The sequence below is a fragment of the Lepisosteus platostomus genome, chromosome 12, assembly GCF_059453375.1.
Source record: "Lepisosteus platostomus isolate fLepPlt1 chromosome 12, fLepPlt1.hap1, whole genome shotgun sequence".
Lineage (NCBI taxonomy): Eukaryota > Metazoa > Chordata > Actinopteri > Semionotiformes > Lepisosteidae > Lepisosteus > Lepisosteus platostomus.
The window spans coordinates 37800532-37821074 of NC_142622.1; the positions used below are offsets into that span (position 1 = coordinate 37800532).

A 20543-nucleotide genomic window follows, 5' to 3' on the forward strand; every position below is an offset into this window, starting at 1 on the left:
TAAATTAAGGGTTATCTGCTAGTATTTAATCAACTTTTTACTTTTTAATTTTAACGTTTTATTGTACATAGTAAGACTTTTTGCCCAACAAAGAAGCTGCGACGTGTTCTGAATTGTTCTGCTATAAGATTTCTGCCCTCCAGAAATTAAATATTTCAGTTAGAAGATCTTGACCCATCAGATACTGGCCTGGTAGCCTTCTTATATGCAATATCATGAAAAAACAAATGAAATCAAGGCCTGATTATTGCACATTTCAGTTAAGTCACAAATCATTCACACACAGTCATCTACACATTGACCCAGTTTTCCCAATGGCTGATTAACCTGCCAGTATGTTTTTGGACTGTGGGAGGAAATCAGAGCACCTGAAGGAAACCCACGCGAGCCCGGGGTCAAGGGTCATGCTAAACACTCTGCCACCATGCTGCTCTTTGCTCGTTTGTTGCATAAATTAAAGTAAAACCACAAAGAGATCAATGCAGTAATTGTTCAAATGGAGGATTGGACGAATTCCTCCAAACAGTTGATTATAATTGTAAGTGGCAATGTTTGTCTGAACTGTTCACATTATGAATTAAACAGTTTTCTGTTTATTTTATAATGTGAAAGTTAATGTTTTCTTGTTCACAGGTAGGTAATTGAAATATAGAAGACAGGATTTGCCTCCCTGTAAGAAAATATATTTAGACAATGCTTTCATGAACTGTAACTTCACAATACAGTATCCCTTACAAACACCTCCAGTGCTCAAATGACCCCCTTATAATAGTAATTTCTGATTAAAGTGTGACAAGGTAGGGTAGAGCCACAGTAAAGGGATGAGAAAGTGTTATGTAGTCCAGTTCCTCTCACAGAGCCAGGACATGCATGGTCTCTAATTCCTAGATGCCACATATTGCCCTAGTTCATCCCACATGAATTTACGTGTTCAGTGGGATATGTAGAAACTACACAAACTATCACACTTAGATCTCCCTGTCAGTTGTTTTGTTGTACACACAATTAGCATACTTTTCTGTATTCCTTGTCTATACAAAACCGCTATATTGTTTTTCAATGATGTCTCTTCAATGTGAAACAGAATTCAACAAGCACTGGACTGTTTGTTAACCCACTAATAATAAAGAATGAGTCCTGGGTTTGACCATTTTACCCTACTGATATGCTCATTATGAGAGGAACTGCAGGTTCAAACATTTGGTGTCAGTGCTGGGCTGAAGAGCCGATGGTGCAAAGCTGCCATCCATGGGATTATTGTCTCTAAGTCAGAATCCCCTTTAAAAGGTATTGATCCATCATTAAATATAAGATAAGATCACTTTATTAGCCACATACAACTTATTGCATTAGGAATTTGTCTTTTCCAATACCCCAGCTTGCTCTCCATGAGACACACAGACAGGGAGAGAAGCTTGGGGTCAGAGCACAGGGTCAGCCATTGTAGTTGGGGTTAAGGGCCTTGCGCAGGGGCCCAACAGAGTAGGATTCCTCTGCCAGCCACGGGATTTGAACCAGCAACCTTCCAGCCACACGCACAGATCCTTAGCAACAGAGCCACTGCTCCATTGGACTGTTTCATCAAAGAGGTAAGTCCATCTGCAATGCTGAGGTAACATATCAACAGTACAAAGTCATTGTTCTCTTTTAAGTTTATTGGTTCATTTCTTTCTTGAATATCATCATGATTGACATTCGGAAGATGAAGCCACCTCATGTGCAGTGCACTAAGTGCTTATGTGCTTAAGCAGCACCTGACTATCAAGGTTAACCATGAAGGATTGAATTACAACCAAACACATGTATAGAGTGAGAAGTTTCTTTTAATTCTCGGTACATCGTTTTTATAGATGAAAGTCTTCTTGCAGATGATAAAAATGTATGTGCCTAGTACTATACTTAAAATTTAGATCATGCAGAATTGCTATATATTTCAAAATATATTTCATTAAGATTCCGAAGAGACAGACGCAATAGTCTAATCGATTGTATGAGGAAAAGCAGAAGCAAAGAACCTGCTTGACTGTGGAAAAGACAAATTTTAACTTTTATGAGCTATTAAAAACATGTTCAACTGATAACGGGAGCCTTCAAAAGGTACGAAGAAAATGCATTGTCTTACTGTAACCCCATCAATTTAAATGTGATTCTCCCAGGACAAGCCCACTTTCCAGTTCACCGTGTACTGCCGAGAAAAAGGTTGCTGAATAAGATGGTCCCATGTCAGTGGTAGGAGTTTTTTATGTTTACCTTTTTTATTCCTATTTATATCAAATGAAACTAACACATGACGTTTTAAGACTCAAACAGAAGTATAAAACTTTTTGTATTTTGTGGCTATATTGCAATTTTGCATATTGCTTTTCGTATTTTTTCCCCATTTTAATCAGTTTTCAGACCTTTTTTTAAAGTCACATATAAAATCAAGCTTATATATTACTTAGAAAGCTGTGTTCTATTGAATTGTAAAAATTCAGTATTTTGCAGAGCATTTTGTGGTTAACTTCCATTTTCTGTTAACTAAGTTTAGTGTTTATATTCCAAAAAGAAAAGCCAGGCTCAGCCAATACTAGTACAGTAAGTGGCCCTGAATGTTGCTGTTGCCTTCTGGTAGCTTTTTCTTGGTTTTTACACACTAGGATTTAAAATGGAAGTGTCAACATTTTTTCTGTTTATATATGTACCATATTAATTTTTAGGAAATTTTATTTATAGCAATCATTAGTTGTGATACCTCCTGAAACATTGAAAACAATCAAGCCAAACGTTCTGTCTGCAATAACATTTTTTTCCATAAAGAAAATGCTGATGATCTGTCAAAATGAACTTTATAACAGTAAATAGGCAGGATAAGGATCTCATCTTCTTCCCAAACGTCTCTCATCTACAAAAGTATTGCAGGACTTTCTTCACTTACCTCTTTTGCATCCCTCTTACCATCCCATCTAAAGTCTTGCAGTTAGCTCCCCAGCTCAATCCTCGCAATAGCGAGGCGAGGTTTGAGCAGATTATTCTCTACCATAGACTACGATTCCCTCAACTAGGTGAGTTGCGCGAGATAGTCTGTTTTGTACCTCATATTCATTAGGATCTAACTAAACTACTGAAAGAAAATGATCTGTAGAAACCAATGATCATTTAATCAATAGACCATAGACCATTCTGCCTGCAAACTGCACGAGAGTTGCGAGTCACATAAAAAGATAATAAATAATCTTACACTGACTGGGAAGGAGCTTACTGTATGTTAAGCTGAACATTTTGTGGAAACAATACACTTGTGCTGCGTTGTAACTTATTTATCATCCGGGGCATCTAGAATCTTAAAATATAATATCTACAATTTAAAGATGGCTGAAGAGGGTATTTCGAGTTCGTATGTCTAGCAAAGGTAAAAGAAATCGCATTAAAACAGAGCCTGTACTGTTTTCCAGTAATGCAAGGAATTTCCAGATCTTCATTGTCGTTGCCTGTCCCATGACAATCAAATAGTAATGTGTGGTGGTTTATAATGTTTAACCTTTTAAAGTATTATCCCACTCCACGAAATTTTATGTACTGTAACTGAAATGTTTAGTTGAATCACACATGATCACCTGAATGAACCATGTTTAAATCATGTACAGTATATAACATAACGGTAGCTTTTGTATGCACTTTTTACTCCATAAACTAAATACATATTTAATAGAGTAAAGAGTTTTTTTGCTTTCATTAAGGTTTTACCAAAGAGACGTTTTGCAACAGTTCACTGATTCCTAAGACACAAATAGGAAATACGTCAAGGAAAAACTATTGTTTTTTTGGGAAACTGCAGATGCAACCCCCTTTTTAAGCTGCTCTTTCCTGTCAAAAAGCGAATACAGAGGTTCGGCAGTGGCTGCAATTATCATTCATACTAGACTCGTCCCCCATTTGTAGACTTTGGCCAGTTATAGTCTGCCCCCTCTATCCCAGCAGAAGAGTAAGCCAGGCAGGTAATTTTCTTTCACCAAAGGGCTTCATCACCATTGTGTTTCAAAGAAGGCAAAGCCTCCCTTCATGTCTTTTAAAAAATTATTTACTCATCTGACAAGAGCTCTCCATACACATTGCGGCATATTTTCCTATCATTGTACCATTGTGGTACACTTTTCCTATCCCTTTCTTGAGAAAATATTTGCACCTTGCCCAAGTCACCATGGATACCCTACTGGTGGCAATGAATTTAAAAACATGGACGAGAACATTTATCACTGTACATATTTCTTATTTTTTCATTGCTTATACAAGAAGGCTAATATATATACACAACTATATACATTATTTTGGTTTTGTTACTTGTGCTTTTTCCAATCAAGTTTTCAAAGTATGCACAAAGAAGAAGAAAAATGAATTCCTGCGTGGATTATCTCAAAACGTTTAAAAAAAGATGCAAATGGTCTTTTTATTCCACTAGAATTTACTATTTATTTTGTTCTGGTAGCAGAACATTATGTAAACAGAAAGAAGAAAGGACCTTTTAAAAAAGAAATAAATTAAAAGCATTATATCACAAGAATTGTTGTACTCATGTTAAGATTGACTTATGTAGTTGCATGAAAACAAACAGAAACAGCACATGCACACAACAGGAAAACCTTAATATAAACTATGACAAAAGTGAAAATAATGAAATGACATTATTTGCACATAGTTTTCCATATTCAAAAACTGCCATGTTGCTAGTTTTGTCTTTTTTTTAGCCGATATTAATCTTGGCCCATATGTACTACAAAACTTCACCCCTTAAACATTTTCATTGCTAAGCTTGTGACAAATTTAATATTTTGCACTATGGAAAACTCACAGATGTGCACTGGTGATTTAAATAACAAAGTTTAAAAAAATACTGCAGATGTATGTAAATGATATACTGGATTTATTCATTAGGAACACTTCATAAACAATTCTATCGTATTGTCATATTTAAATCCACTCTAGATACAAAAATAATATCACAACAATATCTTCTTGACCTAAGCTAATCGGGGATAATGAGGTGTAGCCATGAATGCTGAGAGGCAGAGAGGGTCACATCAATCCGCATTGTACATGTCTCCCGAAGAAGGCAGGCGAAGGTGTCCTCCTGTTACATTGGGAAGCAGAGAGAGGTCTGGAAGGCTGCCCATCCGGGAACGTAGCTCTTTTCGGACTTGGGAAACCTTGGCCAACTTGTGCTTATATTCCTGGAACGGTAAAAACACACATGCAGGTCAGTTCCATCGTGGGGAGATGATGTTTTTTTAGTTGAATTGTCAGGAAGAATAGGTGGACACTGCCTAACCTCATAAAACTGATTTTGACCCCCAAAAAGTGATGTCCCCTGCAAACAGAAAAGTAATAAAACTAGCCCGTTCCTTCTCATACTTCCGCTTTTTTGCAGTACCCTGACAAAGAACAGAGAAGACCAGAGTTGGGCTCTGTGGTACTGTTAAGGTGTTGTAAAAAATTAATTGAAAATTGTGCAGAAGATCTATGTTGCTGTCAAACAACATGAGAGGTGGAAGCACAACCCCCCACTTGAAAACTTGAAAACAACAGCAATAACCTTGTACAAACATGTATTTGTCTCCGCCAAGTTGCATTGTCACTGGAGATCTGAGACCACTTGTAAATGTTAAAAATGCTGCATAAAACCAGCATTTAAAACCTACACTGTAAGAGATAAGTGATATATAGATAAAGATATTTAACATCAACTACTTTAGTACAATGTCAGGCAACAGTGGAGTTCACTACTCCACTTAACATTAAGTTAATGCTTGTGTAAGATTTGCAAATCACTTTACTGGGATTTAAAAACTATTGCTACAAAAATCCTACATATTGCTACAAAAATATTTCTACAAAAACGTACTGTAGACATTGTACACACTGTGTTATCTAAACCTCTAGACACACAGAAAGGTCCTACAGCAGCAGCATAACAGTCTCATAGCAAAACATCACAATCAAAAAGAACATAGCTTTGGTAAGACTGTGCAAGGTAGGTTAGGAAGCTCTGCAGAAAAAAAAACTATTCAGGTTACATTTTATAGAAGGAATTGGTATATATCTGCATTATAATTGGTAAACATGGAATGGATGTACTCATTTACTTTAATGGACTGGTCCATGAAATATTCATCAAATCATGAAAATATTTCAACCAGGCATATTATTTACAATATAAGTATTTTAGGAAAACTAACACTTCATTAAAAGATTCAACCATTTTTTGTCATTTTACTACACTCATGAGATTGCAAAACTGTTGTCTCTTCCTGCCTGGCAATATAATTATAAACTCATCAACATGACCTGGACTGTAGTTTTATTCATTATGTATAATCTAAATAGACTTCACGACATTCTGGAAAATCAGTTATCCAAATGAAGATTCAAGGGACTAAGATGCTTAAATAGAACTACCAAATAAGACCACATAACATGAAAAACCTATTTTTTTTTTCACAAACATAAAAGGATTGTGTTCAGAAGCAAAAAAATAAAATAATGTATTGGAAGTATTTTATCCTAGTAGTCAAAGCATGAAAGGCAGACATCCATTTATGGTGCATCTGAACATTTTAAATTGAATACCAACCACAATTATTAGGCAGTGAATGAGAGAGGGTCTTTCAGCCTGATAACCAACAGTACATTTCAAAACTGTTGTCAGTAATGGGATGGCATGTAATCGTCTCTCAACCTAGCTGACATCTGCTACATTTCTGTTATTCCCATCCTGCCTTCCTTTTTTACAGATTATCTCCCTGTTTTTCTTGAAGTTATGACCTATTAACCCAGAAAACGTGTTCACAAGGAAAGTGTTCTGTCTCTACATCTGTCTTGAAATGTTTAAGAAATGTGGTGAGGAAATGCAGTGGAAACCTTTTGTGGTCTGAACCTTCAACCATTGACTTTCTACTGTGTATAAAAACCTGAATGCTTTCAGAAAGTATTCTGAATTGTTATAACACTTTCCCATGTGCACATGTAATCTGCTTAGTACTGAGTGAGGATTTCCTTGAAAAGAAAAATTATCCTGACAGGCCCATTGAGACCACCTGGTGATTAATAGATATTTGAAGGATCATTTCCAATTGTTTGCTGAAAGAAGTCACGGTATCTGCTTCGACAAGATGGCAGAATAGCATTTTTCGGACACTTCAACCCTTCTACTTACACTAAAGTTAATCATATGCCTTCATCATAAATCATGGAAAAGTATTGACCAAACTTAAAGCGACAATGGAGACAATTGGACACTAACATTCAAGTAACATTTTGTATAAAGCCCATTGTACATTCAGCATGAAAAAGAGGGTGATCGGCAATCAAAGGTAGGAAGATAAGGAGCAGATTATCTGGATTGTGATCCCTTGATTCAAAGATGTTCGATCACAGCCCACTTATGATTTCTATATTGGTTCACTTCAATTTTACAGTCAGTCTCATAGCCTGTTTGCAGAGTTTGTAGATGTTTTTGTACAAGCGTGTTGTCCTCAAGCTATAGTTTGTTTCCTTTGCTCTTTTCTCTGCTTTGAGGACAAGATGTTTCTCCTCAAAGCAGGCCCCTGAAAGATAAAGGCTATGTCACTACTGAAGCTGGTTGATGACCAGCTCCTCCCAAGCCTTCTGAAATCCATGTCTTGTTTCTTGAGATATGCCTTCAGTGTGTCCAGGTTAGCAGACATTTTGCATAAGGAACAAGCAAAGGCTTATTCCATGCTGAAAAGAAAAGAAACACAATGTTTCGGCTGTGGAGCCTTCTTCAGATGTCTTGGACATGTTGCATAAGGATCACCTCCTCAATTGTGGTTATGGTGGCTTCACCAAAAACACTTCCATTTGTGTGGCACTCTTCTTCCTTAGTGCAGGAAAGTTTCCAGTGATATTGCTGGGCTCTGGAGGTGACATAGTATCCAACAACTATGAGCAGAGCAGAGATGATGCACCTTGATTTTTGTGGCCTGGGTCATGGTCAGTTAAGATATGCCTCAGCGGTTTTGCAAAAGAGGTATTTACACACTGGATCCTGTGTTTAAACTTATTGCTAATGTTTGCTCCATCTTGGAATGGTGGTTACCAAGTTTAAGGAAGTGCTCAAATGTCTCCAAAATCTGTTCTTTGAAGGCGAGTTGAAGAGGGTCACATGCATAGTCTGGAGCAGGATGAGGTCTTAATGATGTTGAGTGAGAATCCCTGACATCAGCAGGATGAGATCTCTTGCAGACTAGACATCATCCATTGTGTGCACAAGTATTGTCTGGTGTATTGAATTCTGTAGAGCGGCCAATTCTGGCAGCACCCTCCATGAGGTTTCACAACTGACAGTCAAAAGCTGAATATTCACTCTGCTTTCTTACAAATACAGCTTGAATCACAGCTGCATGCTGCACCAAACAATTCTTGGTGTCCAAGGAAGACATTGGATTCAGCACACATTGAATGGATTTGCAGTGTTGAACTGCTTGCAGAATCTTCCATTGAATACTAAAGAGGAAATGGATGATGACTGAACATGGTCTCAGAATACTCAAAATGGTATCAAAAGACAGCCAGGAAACATAATTTAACAAAGAATCTTTTCTCCACAGAAATCTTTTTACATATTACATAATTTAAGCGTGGACTTTGGAGGCATTATCCAAACAGTTAATGCCGAGGTTTTGAATTTGAAAAGCTCTCTAAATGTGGACTCAGCTTTATTCCATTTATGAATTCATCCATCAAATTTCCCCTAAGACTTAAAAGACCACTGCTTGGTACTTAATCCTGGAACAGTGAGGTATGGAAACACAATCCATGATGCCCTTTAATTTATTAGTATTAAATGATATACCTGAAATATGTTCATGATATTACACTGTTTTAGAGCCTAGACTTGGGCTTCAAAAATGTATGGTAATATTTAAAAATATTTTATCTTTACATTTCAAGCAATTAAAACATGATTTTGCAAGATAAACATATGAAAAACCTTTATTTGAACCAGCTTCTATAATTAGCTTTAGATAAAGTCTACATTTATTTAAGATTCACCCATATCTTTTTAATGCAACTTTAATGTGGCTAAAGTTTTAGGATTTGTGCTCAATAATATAAAAGCAAACTTCAGTTTTAATGCAATTCTTTAAAGCTTCTATCAGATCATTTAAAAGTTGGAACATGAAACCTTCTGCAAATAACTCAAAGATCAGGGTCAGGGGCACACATGATCGAGAACAGAGTTTTGTTTGGAACATACAAGTATCTACAGCAGAAGTTCGCTATCACATTTGTATCCCTCCCTACTTTATTAATATTATTAAAGCAGATAGGATTAGTAAATATTTTTGAGGCTTTCACGCTAATTAAAAGATTCAAATGGCATAGGGCACAACAGAACCATAGACTATTTTAGTCAAATTTAAATTTAGAAATACTTATAATTATATGTAAAATATCACAAATCTGAAAAACTGTTAAAATGTTCATGATTGTGTCTAAATGAGTCACTAGTTTCTGTTTACTGATCCATGATAAAAAAACCTCAAAACAGCTTATTTTACAAAATATACTTTCTAACCTAAAACTATGCTCGAAACAAACCTGGTGAGTGTGAACCAACTACTTTGTTTATATATATGAATGAAAATCCAATCTAATCCATTCAAGGAAAAACAGAGGTAGATGGGTAATTTGTTAATTCAGTTTTGAACTAGATTTTTTTTAAATTCATATCTATTGACACTTATGGTCTGATTGATATTTAAGAACCCAAGAAGCCAGTAAGAAAACTGAAGCTCTCAGAGCACCAATTGCATTATATCACAACTTATGCCATCTCACATTTTAACAAAAGAAAGTTAAATTTGAGTCTACATATTTGGGACAAAATCCATTAAAAGTATTTTATGCATATCCGGATCATTCTTTTGCCTGTTTTCTAAATTGTTTTTGAGATGCCTGAAAACGTGAAAAGTTTTAATGAGTTGGCTTTAACCCTGCACCTGGAGAATTACTAACCCACCAATTTAACTGGTAGTGATTACAGACCTGATTAGGAACAGTAAAACAGGTGATTTGTTCAATTTAGTTCAGTTTTAGAGATCATTTCGAACCAAAATCTGAAGAGCATTCAGCCCTCAAGGAGCAGAGCTGCCTTAATTAAACAAATTACCTGCTTAATTGGTGAATAACTTACAAGTGTTCCTGATCTTTAAAACACAGGTGGTTCTGGATGACCGATAAGACTGGAGCTCTCCAGAAACATTCAAGGCCATTGGTAGAATGGCTCACTGGAACATTTTAACATTTTTTTCTTGGAGTGAGGGAAGAAATGTTTGTTGGGAATGCCCTTTTTGCAAAAGAGTTCATTCTTTTATGAAAGTACTCAGTAAGACCAGAGATTATTCAGTTTGATCACAGTTCCCTTTATACTGTGTTGTTCATTAACTCAACAAACTGCAATGCTAGTATAAAAGCAGTTTTTGGCTTCATTTTATTATTGGTAAATCTGAGAGTGCTACTGCCACCTGAGGAGTCCTCTTGTACTTCATCTGTAAGAACACAAGAATCCTAAAAATTGGGAGGCTAAAAGTCTGCCATTATGGAGATTAGTGAACCTTTTAAGGAAACCGTCAGACCTAGGTAAGTACATAAGAAATCCTCTAAACTGCAAGGCTCAGACCAGACATGATGGTTTTATCAGTGTGGTCTAGGCCAAAAAAAAAATATTTAGAAGAAGCCTTGCTTCCCCTCAAAAGAAATGGAATGTAAATTTGATCATGCTTTTAATGATGTGCATGTGGACTCTAGCACCATACACTCCTCAGAGGTATTTCACTCTATAGATCCATTGATCCTACCACTGTGTCTACATCTCGATGTTAGTCATTTTCCTTTGTAACATGAAGGTTACAAACTCATGAACACTCTACTAAACTTTGCACCTTGTTTGGTTACTGGTAATCTGTTGCTTTAAGGATGTCTTAAATTGCTTCTTGATTGCCTTTGACAGCTGCTAACTAGTTTATTTCCCACATCTGCCAACTATCAATACAAAACTAAATTGGATTTGTTCGTTATAAAGTTACAAAATGAACTGGGGAAAACCAAAATCAAATTTGAATCCAAGTCTAGGAAACGTAACTTTAAGTATTGAGTACTTTAAGTAAGGATCATTTTCTCCTTAAATTGAATTATTACCTTTGTCTTCAGTTACATCGTACAACACCCTTAAACTTAAATACTCAAATGAAAACAAGGGATAAACTAAATTAATGTACTTTAAGTAACTGACCCCTGGTATAAAAACATTACCCTGGTCTTATGTGGCAAATATCTTAAGACCCACTCAATAGTTATATTACAGTATAGTCTTGGTAGGTCCAAGATTAAAAAGATTTGGGCTTGAAGACCTGACAGGAAGAGGTCTTAAATGTATTCAGCAAGAGATCCAAATTTTAGTGCTTCAGTATTTTCTTTAATGGAGTAGAGGTCTGGCCATATTAATGTGAATGTGAAAATGTTGTGAGAAGCCAGGTATAACACCACAACAACTCTTCTAATAGTTGTATAAAGACTAATCCTTTATATGTAATCTTTAATGCTTTCAAATACCTTTTTTTTTTTTTGGAGGTGTCACAGAGAAAAAAATATTCATTTAATCAGAAAACCACGAAAATGCTTGTGTGTTGTTAACCAAAAGGGCTTAAACCCCCAGGACTGGTGCACCACATGAATCTTGATATTCTAGCCAGGAACACACACACAACTCTTGGCTTTTGTGGAAACTGTACAACGTGAACTTCAGAGTATGCTTTTCACGTTATGTTTTTCAATTTCAGAATCATACTGTTTGCTCATCTTAAATGTTATGTAACAAACTACATGATTACATAGGGCAGCAAGTAATTCTAAGAAAGTTAAAGGTATGGGCCATGTTCAGGTAATGCTAATATAGCAGAAAATTTAGAAATCCCATTATTTAATACTTATTTTAAGTAATGGGTAGCATGTTCAAATCGTACACCTAAGATGTACGTTTCTAAATGACAGATTGTATGTTTTAAAAAAATGAAACTAATTTGAATACTGAGAACCCACAAAAAGCACCGATCCATCCATTTTCTAACCAGTTCATCTAATACAGGCCCTGGGTAGATGATGCCCATCTCTGCAAGCAATGGGCACAAGCTTACACCCTGGCCAGGATGCTAGTATGAAAAACATTAGCTTCCCAAATTAGAAGACCCTATATGATGGTTAAACATTTGGAAGAGTTAGCTTTGTTTTTCCTTTCGCTGAAATATTCACACCTTGATAATACCTTTATGTCAAATCTGACGGAAAATACCTTCAGAGAACCAAAATGTTTGTATAAACTATGCCTTACTGGAACAGGAAATTGCAGCTTTTTCCAAAGAGTAGAGGAGATACTTTTGGAATTTCAACTGTTTCCTGAACACAACGAAAAAAAGTAAATGCAATCAAATTATCCCACGTGCATTTCCAAAAAAATGCTGAAAGACTTAAAAGTCAAAACCTTCACTCCATTAAGACAGAATATAAACACTATTTAACTAAATTCTTTCCTGATGAACTGATACATGTACACTTGTAATATAGAAAATTAAAAATTTAAATTAGTGGTGTAAGTTTTCAATCAAATACTACAATAATTCCTTAGGATCTCAACCCACATAGGTGAGATGAGCAGAAATGATGCCAATCGAACTGTAGTTGACCTTTTATACACAGGCCTAAAGAAACCTATAACTTGGGATATGTACGTATGGGTTTTAAGGTGTCGGATATACTGATAAAGGTGCTCTTTAACCAGTTCTTATCAGAAAATATGTAAAAATTTGTTTTATCTACAACATGAAAAGGCCAAGCTATAAAAGAACAATGAATTGGGACCATTAAATTGTAATTAATTTTTCTTTAGGGCTGAATGACTAGGAGAATGCCTCCTCCTCTATATTAGAAAAGATGATTTCCTGCATCCTTTTTCCTTATTTCCTACACTCACCAGCCTCCCAAGCTGTACACAAGCTCGGTTTTACCCCCTACAGTGAATTTGCATAGCAGTTTAAATAATACCACACCCACAGTCAGTTTTTGGATTTTTATTTTTTCTTTTTTTTTTACAGGATACTTTGATAAGATGACGACACCAGGAGACATGTCCTTGCTCAAAACCTGTAATAGAAGCTAGACAGTAAAGAGTTAATAATTCTTCCCACCACAAGATGTTTATATAGATCTACTTACCTATGTGTAGAACAAGCTCCCTCCAGGAACCCCCTCAAATGACAGTACCTTATAAAAACCTAATTAGCTTCCTCTAAACAAACTTTAGAGAAAAACTGCAGCAACCCCTAATGACTACGCTTTTGACTCCTGAGTGCCAATTAATATGCTTAACACACAGGTTATAAGTCTCAAACTATAAGATAAACTATAAATGGAAAACTACTGGACACACCCAATGTAGAACCCATCAAAGCTTTGTATCAATGCATTTAGAATCAATGAAACTGCTATTAGTTTAACTAAAATAAAATTCATATTTAACTTTAATGTTAAATCTTAAATGTTTTTCTTGACTTAAAAAAAAAGAAATTAACCCAATTAGAAGTAGATTACTGGATCATTTTCACACTCCTCAAAAACACCACAAATTGCAAAATTACCCTGGGGAGTAAGATTTAATATTTTAAAAATGAAATATCAGGCTCATTCTATAGAAGAAACAGCAGTCCCTGAATAAGATTTGAAATTGAAGTACTAAACATATAAATTTAAATTTTTGTATAGTAAGCTTTGATGGGCAGCCTGAAATCTGTCTTTTTATGCACCATGTATTGCCTTTTGTCAGCAGCTGTTGCACCTCTCGAATTTTTATCAAATATTCCCATTTTCCCTAATAGAGCATAACTTGGCCACTTCTTATTTGACCAGTTCGCTTTCTTTTAAGTTTTTTTTTTTCAGAGGTTTCCCTCTGCATTTACAAAACATAGTTGATTATTTTATGTATAGCAAGTTCAAATTAGGGGGGGGGGAAACACTTTAAGTGATAAAAATAGGAATGAAAATTTTACGCACTTCCAATTTCTGTTCTTTTTCCGCTAGAATCTCCTTTTGGGCACGCAGGAAATCCATCAAGGTCCTGGTCAGCTGCTTCCGGTCATCAATTTCTGCTGCCAACCTGCCATTGTAGTCTGCCAGGAGCATACAGGCATCGTCCACCATTTTGGACAGGCGATCCCCCGACTCTTTATCTAAACAAACCACAAATAAATACAAACATTTTTTTTTAAATTTACCACATACAATAGATGTTTTCATCAAATGATTCTTAAAATTAGAAAAGTGGATCAAAACTTAACTTAAACTTTGCGCCTTTGGACTTTGGAATGACAAAATGAAATGTAATGTACCTTGTGCGACCAATATGGATTATATAGAGCTTCCACCCAAGCCATATAGTCTAGCATCCTGTTTTTTGCTTTTATCACCGAACTTATGTAAATTCTAGTCTATATGGGCTAGAATATAGACTCCAGCCCAGCAAGTCTTCAGCCTCCAGAAGTCAGTAAAAACTAAATATAGCCAAATAAGAACATTAACTGTTGAGTTCCTGAAACGGGAATCCACTAACTAGTATAAAGACTGAAAAAAGGAGGCTGTTCTTTACTCAGACGGGACATGGGTATCTATAACCTCACCATGGTGTTGAAGGAGATTCCCTGGGGATCCTTCAATTAATGACTGGATGACAATTTTGAATCTTGGATGTGTTACCTGTTCAGTTGCTACTGGCAAAAAGTAATACAGACTAATTAACCTCCTTCCATTTCACATCTTTATAATGATCTGATGGAGTTAAAAACAGGAACTATGTGCAAATCCATAACCAGCTGGCCACAGAAATGCAATCACCCATGATATCCGTTTAAAAAAAAGATCACCACCCCATACCTGTTATTCTGTCCAGTAATGCGACGTCCTGAACTTCTAAGGGCAAGGAGGAAATCCTTTGCCGGACAGTAGCATCTCCTGAGGCTGCGTTTTCAAGTTCCTGCAAAGCTTTGATGAGTTCTGCTACCTACCAGAAAAAAAATTAATGAATTTCACAATTACAGGATTTACAGGCACATTCAATACAACAATTACTGCTGCTGTAGGCATTACAGTTCCAGAATGCAAAAGTCTGGTGGTCCTACCACAAGAGTATCCCCAAAAAGTGAAAATAATAGATAGCACAACAACAGGAATGCATTTCAGAACTGCCAGAGTGTAGGACAGTGTCCAAATACTGACTGAATTTTAACTTTTGCAGTGAGACAACTGTTTACTTAGCTCACTGCAACCCATAGAAAGTCTATCTTTTAAAAACAAACGTGATGAAGTAAAACTCCTGGAAAAACAGCCAAAATAAATCAGCACAACTACTACTAATAAATCTCAATGTAACAATTTATTGACTTTGTAGCAAGATCGTTCTCATTGCAGTGGATTGTCATAAGTAGTGGAGTTTTTTTATTTAATTCTGCATTTTTTTAATGTACATAGTGAATAAACTGTGATTTGCATATTAATATAAATATGCTAATATGCTAGCAGTATAAGATAGACACCAATAGAAATAGTGATGTTATATTTTGTTTGATGATGTTCATCGGGTTGCTAAAAGTAAAGAACATATACTGTAGAAACGGACATGCTGGTGTGTATAAATGCGAAATACCTATTTCTATATGAAGATCACAAGTCCAAAATTCCTTGTGAAGAGATCAAATAAGAACAAACTATTTTATATTGTGCATTCTCAAAGATCTAGTTATCATTTTATGATAAAGATCTAGTTATCATTTTATGATTTTATACTAATATCTATATCTTCAAACTTTTCACTGTATTATATGGAACAAAAAAGTTACCATTATCACACAAGAGTAATTCCTTGGACATTATCTGAAACATCAATTTGGGGATGTACACAAACAAGAAAATGCTTTATACCTGCGGAGGATCACCGGGAGAACTTTGGCAAGGAAAGTCATCCTCTTCAAACTTTATTTCGTCATATGGACGCTTTTTAGGTTTCTTATCACCCTCTGGAAATAGCAGAAAATGCAGAGTTTCAGATGATGAAATGACCAAGAGATCTAAAACATCTTAGCATGCAGAAATCTAGAACTTTTACTTTGTTCATTATTCCTTATTACTTTAAAAAACTGGACTTTCCACACTTTACAAACAGTTAGCATATTCAGATTGTGCAGAATGGTTTCCATTTTGCTCTCCATTCCATAAATCTGAAAGATTTGGCAAAATATACAAAAAGCAAATTAACTGGGTCTTCTAACTGTACTGCTAAACCACCTGAAGGCAAAATGAAGAAACACTGCAATAACTCCATATTCAAGCAAAAATTCTGGCATCTTAATTTTATCTAAATGCTTAAATGGCTCAACTATGATGTTTCAGAGCAGAGCTGAACATTTAACAGAAAAAAACACCCTTCAATACCTGCTGCAAGGTAACTGAACTAATGGGCAATGTGTTGCCTTTCCCTTACAAAGAAAATGAATTATACAGCTAAAAGTAAACTTGACAATGTACAAACATCTTTGACCCACTGAATGTTTCTGGTTTCAAAACTGTAGGATGCATACAAATTCAATATTGTAACCCATTCAGGAATGTATTTAGTTGTGCATAAGAAAATATTTCTCCCAACTCTCATACCTTCTAAGGAGGACACTCAAAATCCTGTTTTTCTTTTGTTATTTGTGATGTATTTTAAAGGTTTGTCTGTGGAAATATTCTGCCAATCACCCATTTAATGCAGTGCGTTTTTCAGTGTTTAAAAGACAGAATTACATTTTTGCCTTTAACTATATTACTGAAAGGACTCCAATGAAAACAAAGGATTCACAATCCATGAATCAAATGCAATACAATTGTGAGAGTGGTTCAACAGGAATGTTATATATGGTTCTATTTACATACAGTGCCTTGCAAAAGTATTCAGACACTTGACCAATTCTCTCATTTTACTGAATTAAAAATCCTACATTGAAATTTAGTTCTCTGTGATATTTTTATTTCTAAGCACTGAAACTCAAAATTAATCTTAAGAAAAATAAAAAACTGAAATATGCTGTTTGCATAAGTATTCAATCCCTGTGTTGTGGAAGCTCTAAGTTTACACAGGTGAAAAACAATAATGAGGTAAGAAGGACACAATTGCCTTACAATTGGCCTATACCTGTGAATCATTAAAATAACTGCAACGTTTTCTGGATATAATCTCGACAGTTAAGGGATCATTACTCAGGGTGTGAATCTGAAGGACAGCTGTGAAAATGAAGACTAAAGAGCATTCCAAAGAAATTAGAGATTTACAGGCATTGTTCCAACTGGATCTCATTGGGTAAATCAAATGCATACATTAGGGAAAGGGTACAAACAAAGGGTACAAACAATATCCAAGTGTTTGGATGTCCCAGTGAGTGCTGTTGGTTACGGCTACATCAAACCACCCAGACACTTCCTAGAAAAGGTCGTCCCTCAAAACTCTGTGAACAAAAAGGTGAATGCTGCACATTGGTGGTGGTGGAGGGGAGTCCCCATTACCTGTAAAGCGCTTTGAGTGGAGTATCCAGAAAAGCGCTATATAAGTGTAAGCAATTATTATTATAATAAAAAGGAGACTTGTGAGAGATGCCACAGAGATGCCAACGATCACTTTGAAGGAGCTACAGAATTCAGTTGCTGAGAGTGGAGTAAAGGTGCACCAGTCCACCATATCAAGAGCTCTGCACAACACTGGCCTGTATGGGAGGGTGGCACAAAAGAAGCCAATTACTCAAAAAGAACCATTTGAAGGCACGTCTGGAGTTTGCCAAAAAGCATGATAGTGACCCAGCTGCGATGTGGGAAAAGATTTTGTGGTCAGATGAGACCAAAATAGAGCTTTTTAGCCCAAATTCAAAGCAATATGTGTAGCGCAAATCTAACACTGCCAACACCTCAAAAAACACCATACCTACAGTGAAGCCTGGTGGTGGTAGCATCATGCTGTGGGGCTGCTTTTCATCAGCAGGGACTGGGCATCTTGTTAAAATAGAAGGAAGAATGGATGGTGCAAAACACAGCGAAATACTACAGGAGAACCGGTTTCAGTCTGCTAAAAAACTGAAGCTTGGGAGAAAGCTCATCTTTCAGCAGAACGGCAATCCTAAACACAGAGCCAAAGTAACACTGGAGTGCCTCAAGAAAAAATGGAGAATCTGGCTCTATTTGAAAATTGTGGTGCACAAGCGTGATCCGACTAACCTGAACAACCTGGAGCAAATCTGCCTGGAAGAATGGGCCAAAATCACTCCTGAACAGTGTGCAAAGCTGGTACATACTCACCCCAAAAGACTTAAAGCTGTTATGGCTGCAAAAGGTGGCTCTACAAAATATTAAAATGTGGGGATTGAATACTTATGCAAACAGCATGTTTCAGTTTTTTATTTTTCTTAAGAATATTTTCTAACATAAAACAATGTCACATTCAAATAATGAATTTTGAGTTTCAGTGCCTTGAAATAAAAATATCAATAGAGAACAAAAGTAGGATTTTTAATTCAGTAAAACAAGAGAATTGGTCAAGGGTCTGAATACATTTGCAAGGCAATGTATATACAGTAACAACACGGATTCAAAAGTCACTTTAACTAATATTTTTAAATCATTACAATAGAATACAGAACAGATCACAGAAAGAAATTGAAACTGCAATTGAATCTAATACTTAAATCACTGACTAGTTGATTATTAATTGTAGGCTTTCTGTGTGATTTCACATTGGTATCTGGCTGTTTCCTGCTTTTCTGCATGATAAATGGATGACCTGATCGCATTAAAACATTTCACCCAGTACAACAGCTGTAAAATATAACCTTCTTGTGCAATTCAAGATTGCAAGGTAATGAGGGTGTAAGACCCATTTTAACAGAGATCAAAATCCTGATCTTGGAGCCCCACTGCTACCCTTGTAACAATTCACTCAATGTGGATGCACACCGCTTCCCCTGCCCTTCCAGCCTAAAAGACAGCAGACATTTCCCACTTTATTGCCAAACTGTTTCAGTGTAACAGAAAGCTCACTTACGCAGGACCTGCCTGAGCTGTTCCAGCAAGTCATTGTCATACACAGCCCTTTCCTGCCAAATAGACAGCACTCTCCCAAGGTGTTTCTTACACCCCTCCTCACCGTCACTGTAAAGAAATAAAAAAGGCATGTTTTATCAACTACATTTGAAACTGATTTACAACCTAGAAGTGACAACGTATAACCTGTACAACTTAAGTAGTCAAACCTAAAATATTAAAAGACAACATAAGGTCACAAATAAAAGGAGACTATCTGTCCCACCTAGCCCATTCAATAGATAATTGATTGAAGGATCTCATCCAGCCATTTCTTGAAATTAATCAGGAATTCTGCTTTAACAATGTAGCTGGATATTTACCATGTGTGCATTTCAGTTTATGTTTAAGTATTCATTTTGAAGCAATCTCCTGAGTTAACATTGTAATGCCTTTGAGAAATGTTGGTATTTCCATCTGATCTCTTCATGATCTTCTTTGTTCAATACTAAAAAGATTCAGTTGCTTCAGTCTGTCAGAGTAGGACGTTCCCACACGCTCTGGAATGTACATGGTTACTCAGCCTGGGACCGATTCCTGAGCTTCAACATCTTTTCCAGAAAGCGGTGACCAAAATTGTAAGCAATATTATTAACTGAGTCCTTACTAGTGCTTTGCACAATTTGACCACAACATTCCTTGATTTAAATTCTGTGACTTTAACCGTATATCCTGGTTGCTTCCTCAAATTTCTAGAAGACATAAATGCTGCGTAAACATATACTACTAGGTCTTTTTCATAAAATACCTTTCCTAACTCAGCAGATCCTATTTTGCATTTATAGTGTTTTACAAACTGCATGCAAATCCCTGGACTTGTCTGCATTAAACTAAATAAAAGCAGTGCATTTAAAATCGAGAACAGGAAGCACATCTTGCCATGTTGTTGAAGCCAGTTCTCTTTCAAGAAACAGCTGGATGAGATGCTTTGATAAATTAACTTCTAACTACCAACCAGGACTGAGGGGCCAAATGGCCTTCTTTTGTTTGTAACCTATCTTAAGGTTACTGCATGGCCACACACTCACAGCTGTGGAGTAATACAGGTTACCATTGTAAAAACACTGATGTGAAAAACTATTATAAAAGAAATTAATTATACTGACAGCTCATGTGTTTACATTTCCTGTATGGTCTATTTCAGTGGTTCTCAATCCTTGTTCTGGGGAACTGTTGTCTCTTCTGAATCTTACTGTTTTGCACTCAATTCTTAATTGCAGCCAAATTAATTTCAATGCTCTACGCTCTTTTAGGCGTGTTTTAAAATTTTCTCTTAACTCTCCAAACATACCTGTGAATCATTAAAATAACTGCAACATTTCTGGATAAAATCCCTACAG

The 20543-nt window shown here is 36.0% G+C and overlaps 1 protein-coding gene across 2 annotated transcripts in view; it reads right to left on the reverse strand.

Annotated features, from left to right (window-relative positions):
- Positions 1-4423: 4423 nt before the first annotated feature.
- rprd1a (regulation of nuclear pre-mRNA domain containing 1A) overlaps positions 4424-20543 on the reverse strand; it is a 29803-nt gene continuing 13683 nt past the window's right edge. Inside the window, exons 3-9 of one of the 2 annotated variants that reach the window (XM_088601871.1) lie at positions 19166-19272; positions 18424-18463; positions 18053-18120; positions 16021-16115; positions 14977-15103; positions 14101-14276; positions 4424-5207 (exon numbers count right to left, since the gene is read on the reverse strand). In XM_088601871.1, the coding sequence (XP_088457997.1) occupies positions 5058-5207; positions 14101-14276; positions 14977-15103; positions 16021-16115; positions 18053-18120; positions 18424-18463; positions 19166-19272 (763 nt within the window). In that variant the 3' untranslated portion in view covers positions 4424-5057. The remainder of the gene's footprint in view (positions 5208-14100; positions 14277-14976; positions 15104-16020; positions 16116-18052; positions 18121-18423; positions 18464-19165; positions 19273-20543) is intronic. The other variant, XM_088601872.1, reaches the window with a different exon arrangement.